Source organism: Kogia breviceps, chromosome 4, assembly GCF_026419965.1.
Source record: "Kogia breviceps isolate mKogBre1 chromosome 4, mKogBre1 haplotype 1, whole genome shotgun sequence".
In the NCBI taxonomy this organism is placed as follows: domain Eukaryota; kingdom Metazoa; phylum Chordata; class Mammalia; order Artiodactyla; family Physeteridae; genus Kogia; species Kogia breviceps.
This window is the reverse complement of record NC_081313.1, coordinates 176,214,620-176,235,208: the sequence shown is the minus strand read 5'-3', so window position 1 is coordinate 176,235,208 and position 20,589 is coordinate 176,214,620. Positions and strand designations below refer to the sequence as shown.

The 20,589-nt window shown below is 59.9% G+C and overlaps 1 protein-coding gene across 6 annotated transcripts; it reads right to left on the bottom strand.

Annotated features, from left to right (window-relative positions):
• Positions 1-338: 338 nt before the first annotated feature.
• On the bottom strand, positions 339-19,785 carry ADAMTS10 (ADAM metallopeptidase with thrombospondin type 1 motif 10). 6 transcript variants are annotated; one of them, XM_059063027.2, is made up of 26 exons: positions 19,666-19,750; positions 17,300-17,384; positions 15,772-15,958; positions 15,188-15,534; positions 14,681-14,837; positions 13,465-13,682; positions 11,942-12,025; positions 11,698-11,843; positions 11,248-11,291; positions 10,992-11,097; positions 10,760-10,906; positions 10,417-10,558; positions 7,456-7,563; positions 6,901-7,046; positions 6,740-6,803; positions 5,917-6,019; positions 5,552-5,685; positions 5,330-5,453; positions 4,230-4,310; positions 3,978-4,141; positions 3,756-3,882; positions 3,531-3,660; positions 2,959-3,163; positions 2,543-2,719; positions 2,290-2,449; positions 339-1,120 (listed from the first exon to the last, which is right to left on the bottom strand). In XM_059063027.2, exons 3-26 carry the CDS (start codon positions 15,857-15,859, stop codon positions 1,011-1,013), a joined length of 3,312 nt encoding a protein of 1,103 aa, XP_058919010.1. In that variant the 5' UTR covers positions 15,860-15,958; positions 17,300-17,384; positions 19,666-19,750; the 3' UTR covers positions 339-1,010. The 6 variants fall into 6 exon arrangements, with proteins under 6 accessions (XP_058919010.1, XP_066888944.1, XP_066888945.1 ...); XM_067032843.1 differs by lacking the exon at positions 19,666-19,750 and adding an exon at positions 16,760-16,924 and having other exon boundaries at positions 17,300-17,379; XM_067032844.1 differs by lacking the exon at positions 19,666-19,750 and adding an exon at positions 16,760-16,924 and having other exon boundaries at positions 2,548-2,719; positions 17,300-17,379.
• Positions 19,786-20,589: the final 804 nt, after the last annotated feature.

Sequence of the window (20,589 nt, the reverse complement as noted above, 5' to 3'; positions counted from 1 at the left end):
ACACCTGGCAGAGGAAACAGCTGTAGCAAAGGCCTCAGGATGGGAAGATGGTGGGGAGATTGAGGAACTTGCGGGACTCCGGCATGACTGGAGCCTGCAGCGTTACAGCGAGTGTGGTGGCTGGAAAAGCAGGTGCCAGGTTGTGTTGCTTTGAGCGCCTCCGTGAGAAGCTGTATTTTTGACCTAAAATTGCTGGGTTCTAGTCTGTGTTGGTACAAGTCCCCTTTGGCCTGTTGGGGCCGACCTGCGGGGGGCTGTGGTCGCTTCCAGGATGGGGGTAGGGGACAGCTGAATGTGACCCAGTCTCACTGACACACCCACACCCACGCACGGAAATCTACACAAGACAGAACTTTATTGATGTAGGGCTTCCTGGCGAGGGGTGTGTGGGCCCCAGGGCAGGGCCTGTAGCACCATGATGGGGGTGGCCTGGATGACATGGTCCCCCTGGGGCAGGCAGGGCACAGGATGGGGTGGATCTTCCCAGCTCTGCCTCCCCCTGTAGCTGGTCTGGTTAGGCGGAGGGTGTCAGGGAGGTCGTGCTAATCCCCTCCCCCGTGGCGGACATAGATTCCCCCCCAGCTCAGAGTGGAGGGGTAGGGCAGTGCTGGGGCGGGGGGCAGGGCACCGGCTGACCCCCTCCCCACCCCCACTCTTCACAGTACATATTCCGACCAAAGGCGGGGGTTGTGCTGGGGGGTCTCCCTAAGGGTGGGTGGCAAGAGCACTAGGGCGAACAGTTATTCCCACCTCAAACCCACCCTGGAGGGGGTCTCATTCTGAACTGGGAGACGGGCAAAGGAGGGGCCGTGGGCGTGGCCAGCCCCTCTCCATCCCCCTCAGCCAGGAGCCCCGCAAGAGTTCCCAATAAATAACTTCCGGCTCCGTCTCACCCTTCACTCCCAGCTCCTGCCCCCTCGGGCTCCTTCAGGCTGGCCAGCTGCAGGCCTGGTCGCCCCACCCCCATCCCCAGCCGGCCCCCAGCCTTGGCTCCGAGGACCGTGCGCCCTCTAGCGGCCTTGGCAGGTTTTGCAGCACATCTGGCGGAAGTAGGCTCGGCTGCAGAACTGAAATTTCAGCACCAGGGGGCAGTAGGCGACCTTGTTCACATCCTTGCACTCTGGAGGGGGCGGGAGAAGAGTAGGTGAGGGGAACCAGGTCTCAGCACCCCTTCCGGCAGCGGCGCGACCGCAGGCTGCACAGCGCACCGCGCTTCCTAGCTCCTCTGTGCCTCGGTTTCCTCACCTCTCAAAGGGGGCTTTATACCAGTAACTATGTCATTAGTTTGTTTTGAGGATGTTGGGAGGGAAGTGCAGGTCTGAGGCTTGGACACCGTGCTACATCACGAGAAAAGCGTTCCTTTTCCAATTATCTGTTTGGAGCTGTAATCCTTGCTCGTTTCCCTTTGTAACGGGCTGAGGACCTTGAGCTCCAGAGCAGTCACTCCTCTCAGGGTATTTGTGTAGTTTGTGTTCAGGGTAATTGACAGGCTGTTTATGACAATGGACCAGGATTCCCAGTTTGCAGTTAATGATGTATGACAGGGCCCGGTGCTAATAAAGGGCTTCACGTGGATTATTTTAGTCCCTCTCCCTAACACGGCACTCCCTCAAGTGAATATATTAAACGCCTCTTGATAGATGAGAATACGAAGGCACAGAGGTGGAAGGTGAATCCAGGCAGTTTGGTTCCGGTGCCTTCAGTAAGCCCCCTATTGCTCTCTATGAAATATAAATTTACTTAGGTAGGAAAAAAATGGGTATATTTAAAGCAGTGGTTCTCAAGGAGATGCGATTTTGCCTCCCAGGGGACATTTGGTGATATCTGGAGATATCTTTCAGTTTTCACCGCGGGGAGGAGGGGTACTATCGGCATGCAGCAGGTAGCGGTCAGGGATGCTGAGCCCCCAATGCATAGGGCAGCCCCCGTGACAAGGAATCATCTGGCCCCAAACATCAATAGTGCCTGAGGCTGAGAAACTGATTTAAAGAAAAATATCGGGCAGATAATGTTATAGATGGAGATGATCAAGGTGAAGGCCATGGAGGTGGCTGGAGGAATGACCTGTGTTTGGGCCCCCAGAAAAATCAGGTGCCTACAACGCCTGGCACACAGTGGCACCTAATACATGTTGGCAGGCAGGGGATGGTGAAAGACGGTCTGGAGAAGACAGAGAAAGGCATTTCCGTGGTTGCAGACGCTCTAGGGCCAATGGTCTGGAACCCCAGCTCTCCTATCTATGGCTTCCTCTGGACAGGACCCTCCTGGTTCCCTCCCCGCCTCACATACCTTCCAGGCCGTCCCCGGGGGGCGCGCTGTCACACTTGGCCTCGCACTGCTGCGTGGCCGGGGGCCGCAGGGCCTCCGCGCACTCGCGTGAGGGCTGCCCTGTGTGGCTGGAGCAGCGCACCGGCCGCTGTTGCTGCCCGAAGCCGCACTGCGCGGAGCACTGTGGGGAGTCGCGGATGAGCCGCAGCCCAGCACGGCCACCCACCCTGCCACCCGTACGCTGGTTCCCTCCCTGCAGGGCGCGCCCACCTACCTCACCCCACTCCCCCGCCACCCAGCGGGCCGGCGGGCAGCGGCGCAGGTTGCAGCGCATGGTCGCCGGCGGCTTGGCCGCGGGCGGGCAGTGTGTGGGGGGCAATGTGGCGCGGTGATCTGCGCTCTTACAAAGGACGACACGGTGGCGGAGGCCCGGCCCGCAGCTGGGGGTGCACTGCAGTTGGAGGGGGCGTTTCATGCTCAGTGGGCGCCTCCCTCCCCGCTCACACAAGGAGTGGGAAGGATGCTGGTCCGCTGGGAGGTGAGGACGGTACAGCTAACTTTGGACCAGTCACGCGGGTAGGGGGGGGGCTCACTAGGGCTAGCGGGAGTGGGGAGGCGCCTCAGTGTGCACCCGACATGGGCAACCCAGGCCCCTCCCTGCTCTGCACGGGGCGGGAAGGGGCGGCTGACCTCCGACCAGTCGAGGGCGGCCCACTCCGGAGGGCAGGCCGGGCCGTGGCAGGCCTCCAGCACCGGTGGGCGGGGCTGCGGGCAAGCGCTGTCGTCCAGCGCCTTCTCCTCGGCGGCCGACACGCGGCGCTGGCACACGACGGAGCGGCTGCGCACGCCCGCATCACAGCTGCGGCTGCAGCGCGACCAGTTCCCTACGACCCAGCTGTCGGGGGAGGGGGCAGTGTGAGACAGTACGCCGGGCAGGCCACCCTGAGCTTGGGGCACGAGCAGATCCTCCTCCTCCCCAACAATTAACATCATTGTGGAAGCTGGCACGGGGATGCCTGTTGCTCCCGTACCGTACACCCCGAACTCAGAACAACTTCATTCTGAACCCGCATTGGGGGCTGGGAGGCGCATCAACCCCAAGGGGAGATAATTACCTGGACTTGACCAGGGAGCACCATTGTTCTGACTTTGACTCCGGGAGAACCCTGACCTCACCTTAGGGGGCACCCACTCCTCTGACCCCAGCCGCCCCGTCACTCCAGTGCTTGCCATCCCGACCCTGCACCCTGGCAGGCACTCACTCGGGTGGGCAGGGATCTGTGTTGCAGGCGCGCTGCCTCTTGGGTAGCTTGCTGTGGGCGCTGCAGTGGTGCGGAGCCACGGCTGAGCTGTCCAGCTGATTGCGGCACTCCACAGCCTGCACCTGGCTGCCTGGGGACGGGCGAGAGGTCCGCTCAGCCCTGCCCGACCCAGAAGGTCAGCCTGGTGACCAGAACCGGCCCCACCCCGTCCCACCCCGGCCTCACCGCCTGCACACTGGGCCGAACACTTGGTCCAGGGCGCGTAGTGCCAGGAGTACGGAGGCAGTGCATCTCGGGTGATGGGTGCATTGAAGCGGTAGCGGAGGACCGGCAGCTCAGTCCGGGCCAGCACCTGGGGTTGTAGGTGGGGATCAAATGGAAATCAAGTTCGAGGCCCCACAAGGATGCTAATGTCCTCCTGCACCTTGCTCCCAGCCCTGCCGTTACCATGACGATGAGAGATGCGTTAATGGGTCCCAGGGCTTCTAGGCTCTGGGTCTGATCCGGCCCTTGTCGCAGCTGAAAGGTGGTCCCGGCCAGGGGCAGGCGGTGGGGCTGGGGGGTCCCAGGCAGCCCCTCCAGCAGCAGGGACTCCTGGTCCCCCTTCAGGGCTGGGGGACAGCATAGGGGTCAGAACCCCAGCCACGCTGACGCCGCCCCTGCTGACCCCCAGTCCTCATCCTCCCACCTCTGGCTCACCCAGGTGACTGAGGGAGAGGTTCAGGTCCTGGATGAAAATGTGGACGGAGCCTTTGGGGATCCAGACGACTTCCTCGTACCCTGGACAGTGGAGCTCAGATGTCACCCATTTGGCCCTTCCCTGCACCTGCCTGTCTCCCCCATCCCTGGTCCCTGACGATAACAACTAACCATTGCCGTGCTAAGCACTTACAGAGACAGACCACCTCATTGGCAGCTCTGACCCCGTGAAGTTAGATGTGTCATCACACCCACTTTACAGATGACAAAACTGAGGCTCAGAGAGACAAAACAAATTGGTCAGGTTTTACAGCTAGCAAGTGGCTGGGCTGGGATTTGAACCCACACTTTCTTACCTCTCAAACCATCAAAGTGGTCCGACCCGCCCCCCACCCCCCAACAAGCAGCAGGGCTGGGATCGGGCAGGGGGAAGGGGGGCACCGCGGGGCCCTGACCCACACAGGGTGACTTGGCGGTTTTAGCAGTCAGAGTCAGGTTTGCAGTGAGCTCCATCACTTACAGCCTGGATGATCTTGGGGCCCTGTGAACCCTCTATCCCTGCCCACCTGTGTCCCCCATGAGTCCTGGTTTATCTGTACCCCCAGACTATCCCCTGAACTCCACACTTGGCCCTCAGTGTGTGTTTGGTCCCTTAATCCCACCTCCCCTCTCCCACCTCACTGGGGTCTCTTCCCTTCAGCCCAAGGTTGGGAGGCATTCAAGTTCACCACACCCTGCAGCTATCCCCACCCCTCGTAAGCTCTGTGATCTAGCACAGAGGGCCCCTCAGCCTCCTTGGAGGGTCAGGCACCTGCCCCCTCAAGACCCGGTTTGAGGCCCTCAGGATGGGGCAGGGGAGAGGTTTAGGCCCCCACCCCCTTGCACCCTTTAATTGCTGAGCTTCAGGCACCAAAAGCCCAAGCCAGTCCCTGACCCTGACCTGGGGCATCACGTCCAGGACTTTTTGGGGTCCCTTACACCCCACTGGGCCCTTGGCTCTGAAGACTTGCTGATCTTGGCTACTGTGGTGGGGCAAGTCCCGCCCCCAGCCACCAAGTGGGGAGTATGAAAGGGAAGCTGTGGGGAGGGGGGTCTCTCACCGGCTCCAGGCCAGGCTGGGCTGAAGACCCCCTCGATGGTTTCGCAGGCGCTGCCATCACCCCCACACACTCTGCACTTGTCTTCCCGCAGGTCAGAGCCCAGGACCCGGTCGCAGCCCACATGCTGGGGAGGGCAGCGGTGTGCGTGGGGGAAGTCAGGGAGCCGCCCCCCTCCACCTCCGGCCCCCTCTCCCCTCCCCTCTCGCGGGGAGTCCCCTCCACCTTGCACTCGCCGCTGACACAAATGTCCACTGTGTCTGGGCGGCAGGGCGTCCCGTCCACCACAGCCGCCGCCCTCTCCGTGTAGAAGTTGAAGCCTTCTGCTAGGCATGTGAGCGAGCAGGCCTTCACGCCCCCTGGGGGGCACGGCCCCATCAGACTGAGGGCCACACCCCAGACCCAACAAGGACAGGCAGGTTGGACAGAGGGAGAGGGGCCTCCCGGTGTTCAGTCGAGGCGCTGCTGAGCCACATCCTGGGCGCTCTGGCTCCTTGGGTGAGGGGAGGGCTCAGGGCAGACCCCACGATATGGTCTCCACCTGCGGCTGCCCCCTTACTGCCCCAAGGCCTTCTGAGTCCCCCGCTCACCTCCCCGGTACGTTTTCCACGTGTAGAATTTTCCACGGAAGGGGACACTGTCAAATTCAGAGCACTGCATTTCCCTGAAGTCCTGGGAGCCTGGGGGACAGTCCTGGGGCACAAAAAGGCAGAAGTAGGGAGGCCAGGTGTTGGGGGGGATGCAGTTAGGGCAGAGGCCTGGGGCCAGAGAACTAATGTTCTGAGCAGGGGTGGGTTGGAGGATTGAGGCTGGAGGCAAGGAGGCCGGGGAGGAGGCCGGGGCGGGGTGGTGGTGGTGGTGTCTGAGATGGGAGTAGGTTTAGAGTTTGTGGGCAAGCTGAGGATGACACCTGGATTTCTGGTCTCAGACCGTGGGGCCTTGAGAGAGCCGGCTTAGAAAAGAGCAAAGCCCACTCTTTGCGAGTGTGGGGGACGTGTGGACGGGAGTGTTGGACAGGAGACTGTGGTCCTTGGTCAGAAGGCAGTGCAAGCAGGGGATGAAAACTTGGCCACTGGATTTTGGGGCAGGGAGCTCGGGTCAGCTTTGGGGCAGGAGCAGGGCTTTTGGGGGAAACTGCGCAGTAAAGGGAGGAGCAGTGGCGAGGGTCGTCACGGGCCAAGCAGTTACTTCCAGGTGGGACACGCATCTACTGCAAAAGCGTGAAGAGTTGGAAGGAGACAGGGCCCAGGGCTGGTGTAGGGAGGTCCAGGAAAGGAGGGGGTGGCCGCTGCAGGTTTCCCGAGGAGACAGTGGCCAGCTGGCCCGGGCTCGTTGGAAGCTGATGTATGCCTTTCTTTTCCCGCGTGTAAGAGGGGCCAACGGTACCCGGCTTGGGATCCTGGGGGGACTCACATCGGTGTTGCAGGAACGGTGCCTCCGTCTCTCGCCCAGGCAGTACTTGCCCCCGATCGTCGGCCTGGAAATGGGGGTGGACAGCAAAGAAATGGAGCAGGGGGAGTAAGGGGCGAGGACCGCCCGCCCCGCTCCCCCGGCGTTGGGGCCTGACGGCTGACCTGGGGCTGTCGCAGTGACGGCTGGAGGAGGACACGCCGCCGCCGCACGTCCGGCTGCAGTCGCCCCACGGGGTCCACGGACCCCAGGCGCCGTCCACGCCCTCCGGCCGCGACCCGAAGGGGACGCAGACCCGCTTGTAGCACCACTGCGGGTGGGACGATGGGGAGGGGTGAGCTGGGCTTTGCGGACTCTCTGGGACTTGGCGCTCAATCCTACCCCCACCCCAGCCCCCCAGCCGGAAGTCTGAGCCCTCCTGAGGCGGAGCGAAAGCGGGAGGGGGTGGGGGACGGAGGTGGAGCCCGAAGACCGGGATTCTGTCCGGTAATATGGGGGCGTGGCTAGGGAGAGACGCTGTTCAAAGAAGGGGCGTGGCCTGAGCTCAGGGTCCCGAACGGGTGGTGAAGCTAGTGTTGGGACGAACGTGCAGGGCGTGGCTTGGGAGCGGGTGTGGCCTCAGGCCAGGGGTGGGGCTTACAGGCAGTAGGCGCGGCCAAAGCCGATGGAGGGGTCTGGGGGTGGTGGTGGGGGTGTGGAGGCTCTCGGCCTGCGCTCACCCCCTTGTCGATGGTGTGCGTCTGGCACAGCGTGCCCTCGGCGGCCGGGATGCTGTTGGTGATGCACCGGTTGCTCTTGCTCAGACACCACAACTCGCTGCAGACCTCCTGCGGGCCAAGGCGCCCGCTCAGGCTCGCCCCCCTCCCACCAGCCTTGGGAGGACCGAGGCGACCCGCTCACTGCCGGCTGACAGTGGGGCCCCAGCGTTCCTTTCCTGGGTCTCTTTTTGCAACCCCTTGCGGGGGCATGGGCTGGGACCTCTCCTCTGCCTGTAAGCAGCACTTATAAAACACCTAGGAGTGCCGCAAACTCCCTTAGGCACTACAATCCCCATTTTACTATGAGAAAACCAAGGCTCAGCCAGGTAAGGTCACTCGCTAGAAGTCACACAGCTACTAAGGGTTAGTCTGGATCCTAACCTAGAACTTGGATCGCAGCGTCTATGACCTAATCCCTCTACAGTTCAACCCGTGGCACCTCCCAAGTTTCTAGGAGAAACCTTGGGACCTGCTGAGAAATGAAGAGGAAGTATTTTTAGAATGGGCAAAGCAGCTCACCCAAGAGCAGTGGTTGAAAAATCAGGCCTGATGATGGCTCAGGTCAAGGGCCCTGTCTCTAATTCTTTTTCCAGCTGGTAGTTCTGTTTCCCCCACCTAAACTGGGGAGGCTCCCAAAGCTTTTAATCTATGGAGGGTTGAGAAGGGATAAGGGCAGGCTGGGTTTATGTGGAAAGTTCCTCTAGTTCTCCCAGTGAAAAATCAGCCCATCTTCTTCCTGAGTCTTACGTGGGCTGGCCCAGACCCTGGCAGCAGGTCCTGTCCATGGCAGGAGGCTGGACTAGTCCCAGGGAGTCACTCAGATCCTTTAGGTTCAGGTTAATTAATACCCCTGGACAAGCCCCACTGGGTTCAGGTGTGGCCAAATTTGACCCTCTAGCCTACATCCTGCTGCATATCCCAGGGTCTTTCCCCTGAGAAGTGAAGATCCTTCTGTCCCCTTTTTACAATCACATGTAATCTTCTCTTAGAACCTGATCCTTCCAAACTTTGAAGATTTGGGATTGGACCGAGCAATGGCTGTAAGAAGGAACTTTCCTGTGTTAGCCTCTGAGAGACACCTGTACACACATGAGAAGTCTGGAGGGTTGTCCTCAAACCTGCTCCCTCAGAGGATACTTCTCATCTAAAGACTCAGCCTGGTTTGCCGACTTCACTTGGCTTATGTTCTCCTTCCTGGCCATTTGTAAAAATATCACAGGCCCTGATCCCACTTCTGACACCTCTTAAAGAGAACTGCCTAATCCAGTCCTGCTCTTCCTCCTCTCCACAAGGAGGTGCTATGGTATATATGAACGAGTCCTGGGCCACTCTGGGAGACTTCAACTCCACCACTGACTTGCAACACATCTCCCCTCTCTGGGCCTCATCTGTTAAGATGGGCCTTGTCTACACATGGCTGAGGGGCATGTAACAGAGTAGATATGAAAGGGCTTGCATAAACACCCTGTTATTGAGTAATAAGACCACAACTATCTCTGCACCAGGCACCAGGCCCAGCTCTTTACACATATTAACTGATTTACATGAGTCAATACCCCTTTGCCAGGAGGGCCAGGAAGATGTTCCTTGGAAAAATAAAAGGAAGAATCAATTCAACATACAGCCAGCAGTGGTCCGTGCTTGGAAATCCGGCACTTTCTCCACTTACCCACCCCTTTATAAAATTTAGATTCATAGAGAAACCTAGATTCCAATCCCAGCTCTGTCATGTTCTCAAATGGTGACTTTGGGCAAGGCATCCTCCTTATGCCTCAGTCCCTTCTTCTGCAATGTGGGGACAATAGGGTTGTCAGGAGTTTAACTGAGATGATACATATGCTTGGCATACAGTGAGCATTCAATAAATGTCAGCCATCGTTGTCATCGTTAGGATACCTGGGACACAGCAGATGCTCAAGAGTACCTTCTGAATTCTTTAGGAATTCATTAGAGGGAGCTGTAGTTACCAGCCAAGTTGGGTAGGGGGGGGGGGTGCTGAGAGTGGATTAAATATGAATTGATCCGGTGTTTGTCTCCTTGGCTTGCACTGGAATAAAGTGAGGGCATTTTAACAGCTGCCTGCTCCCTGTTTTGAGTTAACATGGCCTTAGCTTGGACAAGTCATTCAAGCTGATCTTTTCGAGTCTTGAGGGTGGGGAGAATTGGGACTGCGTCTGGGCTACAAAGGCTGAGGCTGTGAGGAGTTAGGGGGTGTGTTCAGGGAATTGGGGGAGGTAGGCAATGGAGGGGCAGACCCCACATGAGCCGGTGGTCCCTGGTGGCTGAAAAGGGTCACCAGCTTCCTCGGGGGAGCTGGGAGTGGCATCCCCAGCTCACTTCTCTATGGGTGGATGGGGCTTTGGGAGCTGAGTATAATCCTCAAGCAAGAGTGGGGAGTGATCAGGGGAGGCTCAGAGCTTGTCCAGCTAAGGACTGGGGCCAAGAGATCTTGTGAACCAGTCGGTGGGGGGTGGAGGGAATGAAGACAGGGTATCTCTAGAAGGATCTCTCCAGTTTTTTGCCAAGTGGGGAAGATGGTTCATCCCCAGGGAAACTGTTTCCACCAAATCTGGATGTTTTTGTTAAAAATGGCCCAGTTAGGGATCTTGCGACTTCAGTCCTGCTGCAGCAGAAGGTGGACCCCCAGGCTCTCCCCAGCTCAGTCCCCAAAACAGGGGTCTGGAGAACCGGGAGATCCCATTCTTGTCCCCGAGCACTGGGACCGTGCGTGACACTCGTGTAACCCCATGCACCGCTGTCCTCCCATCCCCCACTGAGGCTCACTTCCCCCCCCAGCTCTCCCAGCCCCACTGCCTGGGTGTGGGGTGCCCACATGGAGTTTCCCACCCCCTGTGGCCCCCCCACCCTGGTGGTGGCGGCCCCCTCCCCTCCCAGGAAGGAAAGCAGGAAGGCTCTCTCTACCCCGTATTTACACTGACGCGATTTGACTCCATGCTGGAAGCGGCATTGTTCATCTGCATCGTAGGCCTGGCCGGGGGCCACTGTTGGGTACACGAAGTCCTGTCTGGGCGGCCGGTTGTTCAGGCAGAGCCCCAGGCCCAAGCTGTGGTGAGAAGAAAGCAGCTGTCATGCTGGAGGGCTGCAGGCCAAGAGCTCAGAGGCCCCAGCCCCCAGGTGGGGGTCCCCGGCGAGCAGCCCTGTGCGCACATGACCCTTCTCGGAAAGCAGCCCTGATTTCCAGAGGTCCTCCCCTCCCCCAACGTGAGTGTGTGTCCCTGGGTGGGACAGGCAGGTAGGTCCTCACTCCAGAAAGCTGGTGATGTAGTCACGGCTGCAGGAGGACCACACAAACGGGTTGGTCTTCATGGTGATGTGTGCGGCCATGAGTTTGGCCGGGTCCTGGCCCCGGGCCCCGCAGCTGTTCCCCACGCCGTCGTGGTTCATGCCAAACCTGGGGAGAGGAGCGGCGGCTCTGCCGGGCGTCGAGGGACCCGCCCGGCTCCTCCCGCCCGCCCCCTCCCCTGTCCCCGCCTCACGTGTGTCCGATCTCGTGGGCAATGGTGAATGCCGTGGCCAGGCCGATATCTTCGTTGATGCTGCAACTTCTCTCTCGCTCACACATCCCGCCTACGGGGGCCAGGCCTGGGAAATGGGTGGGTGGGGCTGGAGCTGGGGGCTCGGGGCTGCGTCTTCGACCCTGTCCACACTCTGCCAGGTCCCCACCCCCACCAGGGCCAGTGTCACCCAGCCCACTGCCTTCAGACATGCCTGAAACCTAGGGGACCCGGGTACCTAGTGTGCCGCAGGGTTTGTTCTTGTAGATGCAGATGTCATAGCTGTGGAAGGAGAGGGGGGCCGTGAGGGGGCTGGGCTGACTCCCTAAGCCCCGCCGCTACCATCCTGCCCGTCTCTGGTGGCTGAGCCCTGCCTGGGAAGCGTCCCCTGCCTCGGAACTGAAGCTTCATGCTCTTCCCCCAGCTGGCCTTGGAGATGCCGGGGTGCATGGATGACCGACTGAATGAATGACAGAGTGAGTGAAGGATGTGTCAGTGTCCCAACGGCCCCCACACCCGCCTCCCCACATTCTCAGGCTCCCAGCGGCCCCTCCCCCTCCCTGGCTCCCCTGCACAGTCCCGGCCTCTTCCATCTCTCAGCAGAAGTGATCCCTGCCTAGACCTGGACAGTCCCCTGGACCACTCGTCCCCCGGTTCAAGTCCTGCTGGAGCCGTGCCCGCCCCTCACCGCGTGATGAGCACGGCTGTGTCATGGTTGGCTACGCCGTTCTCTGGAATGGCATTGCCATGGCCGCTGCGGTTCACGATGGATTTCTGCCACTTACAGAAGCTGTCCAGGGACTTCCCAGCGTGATGGGTGATCTCCAGGGTGGGCTGAGGGTGGACAGAGAGAGGTACATGGGTACCAGCCACCCAGGGGAAGGTGGGCAGCGCTGGCGTGCCGGGGAAGGTGGCCCCCGCCCACCCCGCACCTGGTCCTCCGTGAGCAGGATAAGGCGTGTTACCAGGATATTAACGATGTTTCCCAGACTCGAGTCCTGGAAAAGTTTGGCAACCTGACCTCCAAGAAACAAGAGAGACCGAGTCTTAAGAGAGGCCCAGGGTAGAAAACAAAAAGTGAAACGATGACAACAGCTTGCTTCAGTCGAGTACCTACTGTGTGCTGGGGCTCAGGCTAAGCCTGCTGCCTAGATCTTCACAGGAGTACGTATTATCGTTCCCATTTTACAGACGAGCAAACTGACACTCAGCTGGTTAGGATGCACGGCTGGTAGGCGCTGGCAGTGGGAGTCAAGTCTGGCTAAGCCTGCCCGCCAATGCGTTTCTTTTCAACTCACCCCGACCTGGCTCAGCTTGTCTACTTGTTCTCCCTCCTCCCTGCCCACCCGCCGGCTGCCTCTGCCCAGAGATGGCCTAAAGGGTGTGCACGTCTGGCCTCATTCCATACGGTCTGAAGGTACCAATTTGAGCATCACCGGTGGAAGTGTGGGGGCAGGAAGCTCTGGAGACAGTGGTCAGAGGGGAGGAGGAAGTGCCCGGGGGTGAGCGGGCACAGATGATGGAGGCCGCCCTGTGCAATGACCTTGGAGCCCTGAGCCATCACTGTCCCATGTGGAAACCCCCAGAAACCCTGGCAGGTTTGAGGGAACTTTGGAAGCCCAAGGGAGGAAGGCGGGTCCTGGGCAGAAAGCAGGGGTATCGGATATGAAGTTATGTCAACATAACGGGCCATCGGTCTGCGCTGAACTTGTCTTCCCCTTCTGCTTTGGTGGAACAACAGCATCACACATCAAGCCCTTACTACGTGCCAAGTGCTCTAGCTGGCTTCCCTCTCACTATCTCTTACCCTTTTGTGACAGATACTAGTGTGACCCCATTTTACAGAGGCAGAAACTGAGGCGCAGAGAGGTCCACGGTCTTGATCAAGATCTAGGATGGCTGCTGTCTCTAACTGAGCGTGGGTCAGCCAGGCCAGCCTGTATGGATTTATAGGTAGGCGCTTGGGTGAGCACCCACGCGTGTGCTGCTAACCTGAGCAAGTACCTGCAGGTTGCCCATTTATTTTTTTTATACAGCAAATAATTACAGGGCGCCTGCTGGGTGCTAGGTGCTGTTTGGAGCTTTAGCAATTCACTGCATCCACCTTAGCCTTATGAAGTCAGTACCGTTATTATACCCATGTTACGGATGGGTAAACCAAGGCAGAGAGGCAAAGTAACTTGTCCAAGGGCACACAGTTGCAAAGCGGCACAGCTGAGGTTTCAGGCCGGGCTGGTTTGCTCCCGAGTCCATGCTTCTAGCCCCTGTGCTAGGCTGCTTCTCCTCATTCCTGGCCACAAAAAAGCCCTCCTTTCTCCCTTACCCTGTCCCCTCTCCATTCTGCTTCACTGGCCTCAGGTCAGGGATGGGGGGGATGGTGACGCCCCTTTTCCTACCCTCTGGAGCAAGCTCTATGTTCTTGGGGCTCCGTGCCCAGGCGGGGGGAGGCACTTACAATGTTCATGATGGCCAGCACATACTGTTCCACGTCTCGGCGCCCGTGGTAGGCCACCATCATCTTGTCAGCCACCACCAGGGTCTCCACATAGCGCTCTCGGCTGACCGAGCGCTTCAGGCCTGGCTGGCCGCGCTCTCGTTCACTCCCGAGGGGCCAGGCAGGTGGCGGTTTCAGGGTGCGCAGCCACCAAGGCCGCCCCTTCCACGGTTTCTCATCTGGATGGACAATTTCTGGTCATTCGGCTGCGTGCTCTCATTGTCCACCTCCCTGTCTGATGCTTCATCTGGCTGTCAAATAGCTCATTCTTTTGCTGCCGGTTCTACAGAGATGCGGCCGTCTCACTGCCAAACCGGTTGGTTGAACGGCTGCCCAGCATCCCGTGACCGTCAACATGACCGTGCAACTTCCCGACAACTCCACCGCTCAGATGGATACGTGTAGCAAGCCGGCCTCACTGCCGGAACTGCGTGTGTGTGCGGCTCCCTGGCCTTCTGACTGTGCAACTTTTTGCTCACCCTGCCGCCAACTGTCTGGCTGTAAAACAATCCACCTGCCTGGCGGGCTTATTGCTTGGCTGTCCCAGTGACTGTCCAGTCGCGACACCGTCCACTTTCCTGTTTCCACAATCCACTGCGGTTGTGTGTCTGCCACGGTGCGCTACTCTGGGACTCTCGGGTTATGCAACTAATTCAATGTTCCAGTGGCTCTGCACTTCCACTGGACAGAGATCATTCTTTTTTAGCTGTACGACCGTCCTGGGGAATCTTCTGTTGTCTAGCTAGCTTCCTTACTTTCCCATCCCCTAAATGTCTGATGTTACAACTGTCCTCCTGCAAGCCTGGTTGTAAATGTGACCCTCCGAATGGTGGCTCAGGTCTCCTGGTATTTTCCTTGTGCAACTGCCCCAATATTGGTTACCACCATCCCGCTGCTTAACTGTCTGATCAGACAAGAATCCTAGAGATGGATGGTTTTACACTTGAGCACCTGCCTGGCTGTCCAGCTAGCTGCCCGTCTCACTCACTGTTGGGCCATCGGACTACGGCAGTGATGGACGCGCTGTTCCGCCGTCTACTGCCCTGCTGACTGTGTGCACTGCTCCTGATGTAGCTGCCTGCTGACCTTCTGGATGGAGGGGCACTGCCATCTACCTCTGCCTCAAGGCAAAGACGTTGTGCAGCCCCTTTGCCCAGCCCCAGACAGACAGATGTACCTCTCACTCCACAGGCTGTGTCCAGGTGGGGGTGACGCAGGGAGGAACGCTTGTACACCACGTGGGGACCACTCTCCTCTGGGCCCCGGTGCCCCTTGGGCCCACCTTGCAGGGGCTCGATTAAGTATTCTTCTTCATCTGCCACAATCAGTCCATGCTGGGGGTTGGGAAGTGGGACAGAGGGCTGGGGTCAGGTTCTGGTTCCCAGGACCCCTGGGACCCTATCTCTGTCTTTATGATTTCATTCCTTCTATTTTACTGGGTTTATGTTGCTATTCCTTTCTCAGTTTCTTCGACGTTCAGCTCATTAATTTTTAGCCTGACCTAAGGCTACACATTTTCTTCTACGTACTGCTTTAGCTGCACCTTAAAATAGCTAGTCCTTTCGATTAGCTTGAAATGTTTAAAAAACTTCCACTGTGATTCCTTTTCTGACCTATATAAGTGTTTTTCTTAACTCCCAAACTCGTGGGCATTTCCCCCTTCCACCCAGAACCCTCCACTCACCAGGCCCCCACAGGTGCTGATGGCCACATGGGAGCTGCCGGCCTGGCCCTGCAGGTGGCCGGAGTAGAGGCAGTGGGGCCGGGCGGCCTTCTGCCAGGCTAGGCCCTCTCGAGTCCAGTACTCCACGGAGACATGCCCCGCCAGGAGGCGAGGGCTGTGGGTCAGGTTCAGCAGGAAGTGGGTGCTCGGTGCAGCCACCTTGTAGAAAAGGCGGGACTCTGCTTGGGGCCCTGTGCCCCGACGCTGCCTCCTGGGGGTTGGGGGTGAGAAGGCCAGCAGTGCCCCGTTGTGGTCCACTCGGGTGGGGAAGGCGATCTCATAGCTCTCCAGACTGGACAGGAACTCATCTGTGGGTGAGGGTCAGAGGCTTGGGGCTGGGCCCTGGGAAGGACCCCTGGGTCCTGCCTGCTTGGCTGCAGGCTAAACGATGCTGGCTTCAGTGAATCCTGAATCCAGGTCACCTGCTGCAAGACTCTGGCCTCACTGACCCCAGGGCCTACCCCACCATGACCACCGTCCCAGCTGCACTGACCCCTCCTCAGTTCCTTGCTCGGTCCCCACCACTACCCCCGAGTCACCCCTACCTTGAGACCGGAAGGCGTGCGTGACCTCGAACGTGAGGCCCAGCCCCAGGGCGAGGGCCCAGCGGAGGATCTGGCAGGCAGGAGCCATAGAGGCCACGTGTCCACATGTCTCTCCCCAGCCCCGGCTGCCAGCAGCCCCCACAGCGCTGCCTTCCCTGTTCACAGCCTGGACAGCATGACCGGGCTCCTGGGATGAGAGAGCTGGGTCAGCGGGGCCTGGGCCTGGTGCCGGGCAGAGCCAGTGCCAAGGTCCCTCACCAGGCAGACAAGGACACCTGCAGCCAGCCCTTCACTCCCAGCCTCAGGGATGCCCATGACATTCCCCCCTCCACGCCCCTGGTTTGAAGACTCTGAATGCATTTTCTTACTCAGTAGCCTCTCTGTGCCCCCCTCCCCCTGCCTCTCCCCCATCCTCCGTATGCTCTTAGGACAGGCAGGGACCTTGACTCCATGAGCACTTACTACGTGCCAGCTACTGGCCAAGCATGTTCATGCCATCTCATTTCACTTCTGCAGTAACCCAGAGGATTCATTCATTGGGTGGCGACTGTGTGTAATATGGATACAGTCCCTCCCCTCCCACTCCCCCCCACCCAGTGGGGCTCAGTCTCCCAGGAATGACAGATGATAGACAAGTCAACGAAAAGACGTGTGATTCAGATCAGGACACGTTCTTTATGAGAAATAACCAGGAGGCTTGGAAGCAGAGGTGGGAAGGATGAGAAGTGAAGAGACAGGAGACAGTGCAGTGGTCCAGGCAGAGGAACAGCAGGGGCAAAGGCCCAGGGGCAGGCAGGGGCTTGGTGTGGACCCAGGACCACAAAGGGCCAGGGCAGGAGGGCAGCGAGGGGCTGCTGGCCTGAGACACACTTGAAGACTGGTCAGCGTGAATTTTCAACCCAGATTAAACCCGAGGCCAGTGCTTGGAGCACCCCTTCCCCCTGGGGGCCCTGCCTTCAGATTCTCTGTCATGGGTAGCACCACTCACCCCGCCGGCGGGGCTGCAAACCCCTGCATCGTGGTCTCTGTTCCTGTGACCTCTCCTCCATCCTCCATTTCCAGCCTGGCCCCTAGTCCTGCTTCCTCTCCTTTCTCCTTGAAGCTCCAGGCCTGCCGGGCAGGTCTGTTTCTCCAGCATCTGCCCCAGGCCAGCCTGCCCCAGACACCACTCTGGGCCACCACCCTGTGTCAAACCCTCCACCCCCTCCTGTCTCCGCCCTCCTTCTCCTACTCTGTGCAATTTCCCCCTTAATCACATACTGTCTTGTTTTCTTTGCGGCCTGGCCAAGTCTGAGAGTCGATCCCCAAACAGGGCAGTTCAGCTCCTGAGAGATGGAGCCAGGTTCCCTCCAAGATGCTGACTTAGAAGCTGACACCCACCCCCCCACACCCCTCGGGGCCACTTCTGATTGGACCCCGCCAGCTATGGGGAGCTCACTCCCACTCTATGACTGTGTGCTCATTTCAGATGGGTTGATGTTTACCCCTTGGGTTTCTCTCTTTTTTTTTTTTTTTTTTTTTTTTTTACCTTTTGGGGCCTTCAGTTGGTGGCACGGTGTCGAACCTGTGTCTGTGTGTGTCTCTCTCTGGGCCTCAGTGCCTCTTCTGGGAGCCTGGACAGGGTGGGAGGGGGCAGTGAGGAGAGCAGAGCTGGGTCTGGAGTTCAGGGGTCGCTGAGGACACCCTGCCCTTCTCCCCGGCCCTGGTGATGCTCCTTTTGGCTTTCATCCTCCCTCCGTTCCTAGCTCCCCATCCCCACCTCCCTCCTTCCAACTTCTGTCCCCTCCCCTCCCCCTCCCCTCCCCTATTCCATCCTTGACTAGCTCTGGGATCAAAGCCCCTTCTGTGGCGGGGTCCCTCGAGCCCCTTCCTGCCTTAACACCCCTCCCCATGCCGAGACGGCAGCATTCTCATTGCAAGTGAGGCTGGAGCCCCCCAGCCCCCCAATCCTGCCCCTCTCCTCCTTCCCATACCACCAGGCCTGGTGCAGAAGCTCTCCCTCAGTGGCTCTGATCCTGGGCTCTCTTCCTGCTCCCCCCTCCTCTGAGTCCTCACCTCGGTCCTCTGAAGCTGGGCCCCTCCCCCCTACAACCTCTCCCCAGCCTCTGGTGCTTCTAGCTCAAGTGGGGTGTGGAGGAGAGGGCAGAATGACCCAGCACAGGTGGTGGGTGAGGTGTAGAATAGGAGGAGCCTGGAGGGGGATGTACAGGTACAAGGTGTCTGCCAGGGTGAGGCCAGGGGGAGAGAATCTGGAACAGTGGTACAGCCCACGGTGGGGCTGGGAGGTATGACCTGCTCTGGGCATTGAGGGGACCACGAACAGACTGGTGGCTCTGGGGGTGGAAACAGAAGGCTTGGGGGTGGGTAGAGGATTCCTGGGCCTGAGCCTGGGGGTGGGGGGGGCCACAGGATGTCAGCTGGGGGTCTCCCCGGGATGTGTGCGGGTGACTACACATCCATGACTGTGTACGGCTGTAACTGTGTCTATGTGACTTTGTGTGTGGTGTCTGCCCACGTGACTGTGTGTGTCTGCCCATGTGACCCCGTGTGTGACCGTAAGAGTGTGTTTGTGTGTGTGTACCCAGGCCTGGCCATTCCCTCCAGCCCCTCCCTCCTAGAAGGCAGGAGGGAGATGGCCAGTGTGGGGGAGGGTGCCAGACCGCTGGAGGTGGGGGAGGAAATGCCGGCGGAAACAGCCTCTGGAAACAGAGGCTCCATCCCATCCCCGGGATCCTGCAGGGGTCTGCTGCTCTACACCCAGATGTGCAGCGCCGGGCCGGGGGACAGGGCCGCGGAGCCTCCCTGCGGAGGCCGAGGCCGAGACTGCCCAGGCAGAGGCCCGGTCAGCCCAGGCTCTGCACATCTGGCTGGGCAGGCAGGAGAGGCGGCAGCCCCTGCCTGGAGAGCAGACAAAGGCCCGGCCTGCAGGAGGAGTGGGCCCGGCACCCGGCGGCGGGTCGGCAACCAGCCGCTAATTAAAGGCCCTGAGCTGATGGCTGGAGACACCCGGAGACAGACGGTTGTGGCCCCGATGACCAACTCAGGGGAAATGGGCGGCGCCACTCCCACACCCAGACACACAAACACACATTGGCAACGACGTGCACGCGCACACACACACTTGAGGGTGGCCACACATGTGGGGCTGGGGACCAACAACCAGACACCGCAGACCCACAAAGGACCCCCCAACACTCGGTGCACACTCACACCCTGAGACAAACGTCCGAGACACACAACTACACATCCCCCAGACCTATGTGCACACACACACACACACAACCCAGAGTCACACACCCAGGCTTACGAGCACAGACACGTACACACTCATTTCCACACTCACAGCAGACCAGGAACAAATTCACGAAGTCCTCCAAACCTCGAGACCCACCAGATGCACGTACACACAGGCATTTACACACGCATGAAACTCAGACGCACACGGAGACACACCGGCAGATGTCTGGAGAGACACCCTCACCCAGACATTTACACCCAGGAGATGCTGACCTACGTGCATACACTGGCTTACCCACACTTCCGCTGACATATAACACCCAAATCACACATCACACACAAATTCAAACATAGCCAGGCACTTACATTTTCATACAGCCACACACGCGCAGACACACGGCATTTATACAGACGTAGATGTACACACACACACGCACACACACACACGGAGCAAACAAACCCAGACAGGCGCTCCCAGGAACTCAGGGGCGCGCTGCGTGTCGCACGCGCTTAGGGACATCGCACACCGCCACAACCCCCATGGCCCGACGTCCATCGTCCGGCGGCCCACGGCCATCCCCGGGCGACGACGCGGACACACAAAGTCCCCCGTAGTCCCGCACCCCCGCCCCGACCCGCCCCGCGCCGCGCCGTTACCCGCGCCGGCCGCCCGCCCGGGCCTCCGCCTGCAGTCCCCGCCGCCGTCTCGCCGGCCCACGCGCAGGAAGGGAGGGAGCGAGCGCGGCGGCGTGGCCGGGGGAGGGGGCGCGGGGACGGCACTTCCTGAGCAGCCTGCCAGGGTTATAAAAAACCCCCAAACCGCGCGCCGCCAAGACCCCGCCCGCCGCCGCCGCCGCCGCCGCCGCCGCCGTCGCCGCCGGTGCAGGGCCGCGGGCTGGACACGAGCCAGGGACCCGGGAGCTCGGGCGGCCCCGCCCGGACAGGCGCCCAGTCGTGGGGGCGGGGCAGGGATGGAGGATGGGGGTGAAATACGGTGGGGGCGGGGATAATGGGCGGTGGCGGCGGGGGGGGGGCGGGCGGGGAGAAGAGGTGGAAGGGTGGGGGGAGGGGAGAACGATTAGGGTAGGGGGCTAGAGAGGGAGGGAGAATTGGGTTAGGGTAAGGGAAATGGAGGAAGAGGAGAAGGGGGTGGTTGGGGGAGGGGGAAGTTGGAAGGGAAAGAGGCGGGGCAAGGAGGAGGAGGCAAAATCGGGGGCGGGGGGCGGTAAGGGGCAGGAATGGGGCCAGAGGGGGATGGGGGAAGAGGGTGGGGGAGGGGAGGGCCCACTCCCTCGCCGGCATCCACAGCGTCCACAACAGCTGTTATTTATTGAAGGCGAGTCCTCGCTCAAACAAGCATTTATTGGGCGCCTCCCGTGTGCCAGGCACAGTGCCCGGGGAGGCTGAATACATCTCAACTCGCCCCCGCCCTCCCAGCGCTCCCCTCTGGGAGTTTGACCAGCCCGGAGCCTGGGCTTGGCCTGGCCGGTCCCATTTCACAGAAGAGGAAACTGAGGCCAGAGAGGGGGGCGAGTGAACGCTCCATGAGAGGGAGTGGCCCTGTGGGTTTTGGTTACCCCT

Coding starts and splice junctions, on each gene's coding strand:
- ADAMTS10 (XM_067032842.1), bottom strand. CDS start 16,909: ATGCTGGAGAAACAGACCTGCCCGGCAGGCCTGGAGCTTCAAGGAGAA. Junction 6,020..6,739: donor ACCGTTCCTGCAACACCGAT/GTGAGTCCCCCC, acceptor TTTGTGCCCCAG/GACTGTCCCCCAGGCTCCCA. Junction 3,883..3,977: donor ACGCATCTCTCATCGTCATG/GTAACGGCAGGG, acceptor CTACAACCCCAG/GTGCTGGCCCGGACTGAGCT.